At 47.8% G+C, this 3,679-nt stretch overlaps 1 protein-coding gene across 2 annotated transcripts; it reads left to right on the forward strand.

Annotated features, from left to right (window-relative positions):
* Positions 1-229: 229 nt before the first annotated feature.
* On the forward strand, positions 230-2,229 carry TWIST1 (twist family bHLH transcription factor 1). Of its 2 annotated transcripts, XM_065884053.1 has the most exons (3): positions 368-494; positions 549-594; positions 658-982. In XM_065884053.1, the coding sequence occupies exons 1-3, from the start codon at positions 368-370 to the stop codon at positions 980-982; spliced, it is 498 nt and encodes a 165-aa protein (XP_065740125.1). The 2 variants fall into 2 exon arrangements, with proteins under 2 accessions (XP_065740124.1, XP_065740125.1); XM_065884052.1 differs by adding an exon at positions 1,556-2,229 and having other exon boundaries at positions 230-1,024.
* Positions 2,230-3,679: the final 1,450 nt, after the last annotated feature.

Here is a 3,679-nt window from a genome sequence, read left to right on the forward strand (position 1 = left end):
TATAAGAGCCTCCAAGTCGGCAGCTTTCGTCCAACTCCCAGACACCTCGCGGGCTCGCCGGCACCGGCAGCGTTTCCAGAGGCAGAGCCGGGTGTGCGTGCGGCCGTTGGGCGCTTTCTTTTTGGACCTCGGGGCCATCCACACCGTCCCCTCCCCCTCCCGCCTCCCTCCCCGCCTCCCCCGCGCGCCCTCCCCGCGGAGATCCTCCCTGTACCTCCTCCCGCTCCCTCCTCCGCGGTCCGCACCGCCCGGGCCGGCGCCGTGCGCGAGGGAAGCTGGCGGGCTGAGGCGCCAGGCTCTCCTCCTCTTCCCCGGGCCGCCTTTCTGCCCCGGGCCTGCGAGGCCGCGCGTTGCCGCCCGAGAGATGATGCAGGACGTGTCCAGCTCGCCAGTCTCGCCGGCCGACGACAGCCTGAGCAACAGCGAGGAGGAGCCGGACCGGCAGCAGCCGCCGAGCGGCAAGCGCGGGGGGCGCAAGCGGCGCAGCAGCCGGCGCAGCGCTGGGGGCGGCGCGGGGCCCGGTGGGGCCGCGGGCGGGGGCGTCGGAGGCGGCGAGGAGCCTGGCAGCCCAGCCCAAGGCAAGCGCGGCAAGAAGTCTGCGGGCTGCGGCGGCGGCGGCGGCGGCGGCGCCGGTGGCGGCGGCGGCGGCAGCAGCAGCGGCGGCGGGAGTCCGCAATCCTACGAGGAGCTGCAGACGCAGCGGGTCATGGCTAACGTGCGGGAGCGCCAGCGCACGCAGTCGCTGAACGAGGCGTTCGCCGCGCTGCGGAAGATCATCCCCACGCTGCCTTCGGACAAGCTGAGCAAGATCCAGACCCTCAAGTTGGCGGCCAGGTATATCGACTTCCTCTACCAGGTCCTACAGAGCGACGAGCTGGACTCCAAGATGGCAAGCTGCAGCTATGTGGCCCACGAGCGGCTCAGTTACGCCTTCTCGGTCTGGAGGATGGAGGGGGCCTGGTCCATGTCCGCGTCCCACTAGCAGGCGGAGCTCCCCACCCCCTCGGCAGGGCCGGAGACCTAGGTAAGGACCCGGCGCCTCTGCGCCCCTTCGTCGCTCAGGTGGCAGACCGACTGACGGCCGGGCCGCGGCTCCCTGTCCGCCTCGCCTTCCTCCCCGTCTCCTACTCCCCTCTCAACCTTCCCACCCCACCTGGCACCGCCACCTCATCTCCCGAGCGTCCCTGGAAGGCAGCTTAGTCCCCGCTAGGGAGAGAGGGATGCGCCCTTGTGAGGGGTGTGCGTGTGCGTGAGTGCGCGTGACAGACAGGAGGGAAGACGGAGAAAGAGTCGAGGGTCATGGATAAGGACAGTCTTGCCAGCGCCTCCCTTTCTTTTGGCTTTAAGTTTTCGTTCTCCTTAAAACAAATGTTTCCAAATTCCACCTCCTCCTCCATTCCGCCCACCCACTTCCTCTTGCCCTTGGGCTGAAATCCTTCCAGGTTGTTCAGCGTAATTTCTCCGTGGTGGTGATAAGAACAGTGCTCACTAGTCTTAGAAAACAGCCACAGAGACCTAAACAATAACCAACTTTCCCCCCTCTGGGTTTTTGCAGATGTCATTGCTTCCAGAGAAGGAGAAAATGGACAGTCTAGAGACTCTGGAGCTGGATAATTAAAAATAAATATATATGCCAAAGGTTTTCTTGGAAATTAGAAGAGCAGAATCCAAATTCAAAGAAAGAGGGCGTGGGGCGCACTTTTAAAAGAGAAAGCGAGACAGGCCCGTGGACAGTGATTCCCGGACGGGCAGCGGCACCATCCTCACACCTCTACATTCTGATAGAAGTCTGAACAGTTGTTTGTGTTCCTTTTTTTTTTTTTTTTTTTGACGAAGAATGTTTTTATTTTTATTTTTTCATGCATGCGTTCTCAAGAGGTCGTGCCAATCAGCCACTGAAAGGAAAGGCATCATTATGGACTTTCTCCATTTTAAAATGGTAACAATCAGAGGAATTTTAAGAACACCTTTAGAAATAAAAATACTGGGATCAGACTGACTTGCAAAATCACAGTCAGTTAATTCCTTTTTTCATTCTTCCTCTGAGGGAAAAAAAAAAAACTTAAAATACAAAAACAACATTCTATTTATTTATTGATGACCCATGGTAAAATGCAAATAGATCCGGTGTCTAAATGCATTCATATTTTTATGATTGTTTTGTAAATATCTTTGTATATTATTTTTCTGCAATAAATAAATATGGTTGAAAATTGTCAGAACCTTAAAGTTTGGTCTATATTTTTAAAGGATTAAGTTGGAGGTAAAAACCTGCTTGTTTAACTCTGGAGACACCCAGGAGGGTGAGGGAGCACTAATATAAACAAAGCAGTGAAAACCTCAAAACTAGTTACTGACAGGTACAGGCATGTTATTTAGAAAGACAGCTTTATCGTTATTCCTGTTGGTGTTCAGTGGACTTAGCATCTCCCCTTCATCTCTTATCAGGTCCCCAGACAGCAAAAACTTAAGAGTTATTCACCTCTCTTGCTTATATTTTGAGAAGGCAGCTGTAAAACAGTTAAATGCAAATAAGCACTACGAAATCAGCACTATTTTCTCTTTGTTTTTGTCATGATTTCTACTCTTTATGAGGATTTTTAAATAATAGGTTTATTACAGTGAAGGGATGCATAAAGTGTTATCAAAATTACCTGTCTATACACACATATAAATGAACACAAATGTATAGAAAATAAAGTTTAATTTGGCATGACAGAGAATTCCATTTATAAAGTAATTCGCTTAACTCTTCTTTCATGAATGAGAATGACATTTAATGTCAAGTTTGCTAAGAAGACAAGCCAAAGTTAAGAATATTTTCCCATGTTGATGTTGTCCATTTGGGAAGCATGCTTCTTCTTTAAAAGTAAAGTACATACAGCTATGGAGTAGAACACAGTAAAGAACCTGAACTTTCAGTATCTTCGGTAACTATTGGAACAGTTACAATTTTAAATGCTATAGCTATTCATTTTCTAGTCAGTTCATTAGCAAATACATTTTATCCAAAATTACACAGAATTATTCCCTCGTTACTTAAATGTATACAAAATCTGATTTATTAGTTAAGTAAAGGAATAACACAGACAAATGTTGCTTGATTTTTAATTTCATTCTGGTCATTTCTGGGTCAAAAAAAATACTGGGTTTTGTAATGAATAACATTAAAAATAGTGACTTTGTATCCCTAAGTTCTTAAGTTTTGAATCCAGTTTATTGCCTTCAAGTATAATTAGGGATGCTTTCAAACTGGCAAATAATTTTGCTGCCTAATTCAAATAATGACTGTGGCAAATAAGTGTATGAATCCAAACAGATAGTGTTTGCTCAGCCCAGGTTGAGGTTATTATAGTGCCTGAAGGTTTTTTCCCCCTCTCCACACATCATAGAATGCTGACATAACAATATTGTAAATTTATTATTGTGAGTATTTTAGACCATGTTTTACAATAAGGAGCCTGTAGAATTTACTTATATTAAAAGATTAGTGAAAGCTTAGGGAAATAAATTTTTAGATTTTGATAGTCCTTTACAAAATAACAAGACGGAAACATTATTTGTGGAGTGTGTGTGTGTGTGTGTGAATGTGTGTGTGTGTGTGTGTGTGTAGAGCAGAAGTGTAAAGAGGGTGCCCTAGAAGGATGAGGGAGATCATCAAGATGGTAATTCTCTCTTT

The sequence above is a fragment of the Phocoena phocoena genome, chromosome 9, assembly GCF_963924675.1.
Source record: "Phocoena phocoena chromosome 9, mPhoPho1.1, whole genome shotgun sequence".
NCBI classification, from domain to species: Eukaryota; Metazoa; Chordata; class Mammalia; order Artiodactyla; family Phocoenidae; genus Phocoena; species Phocoena phocoena.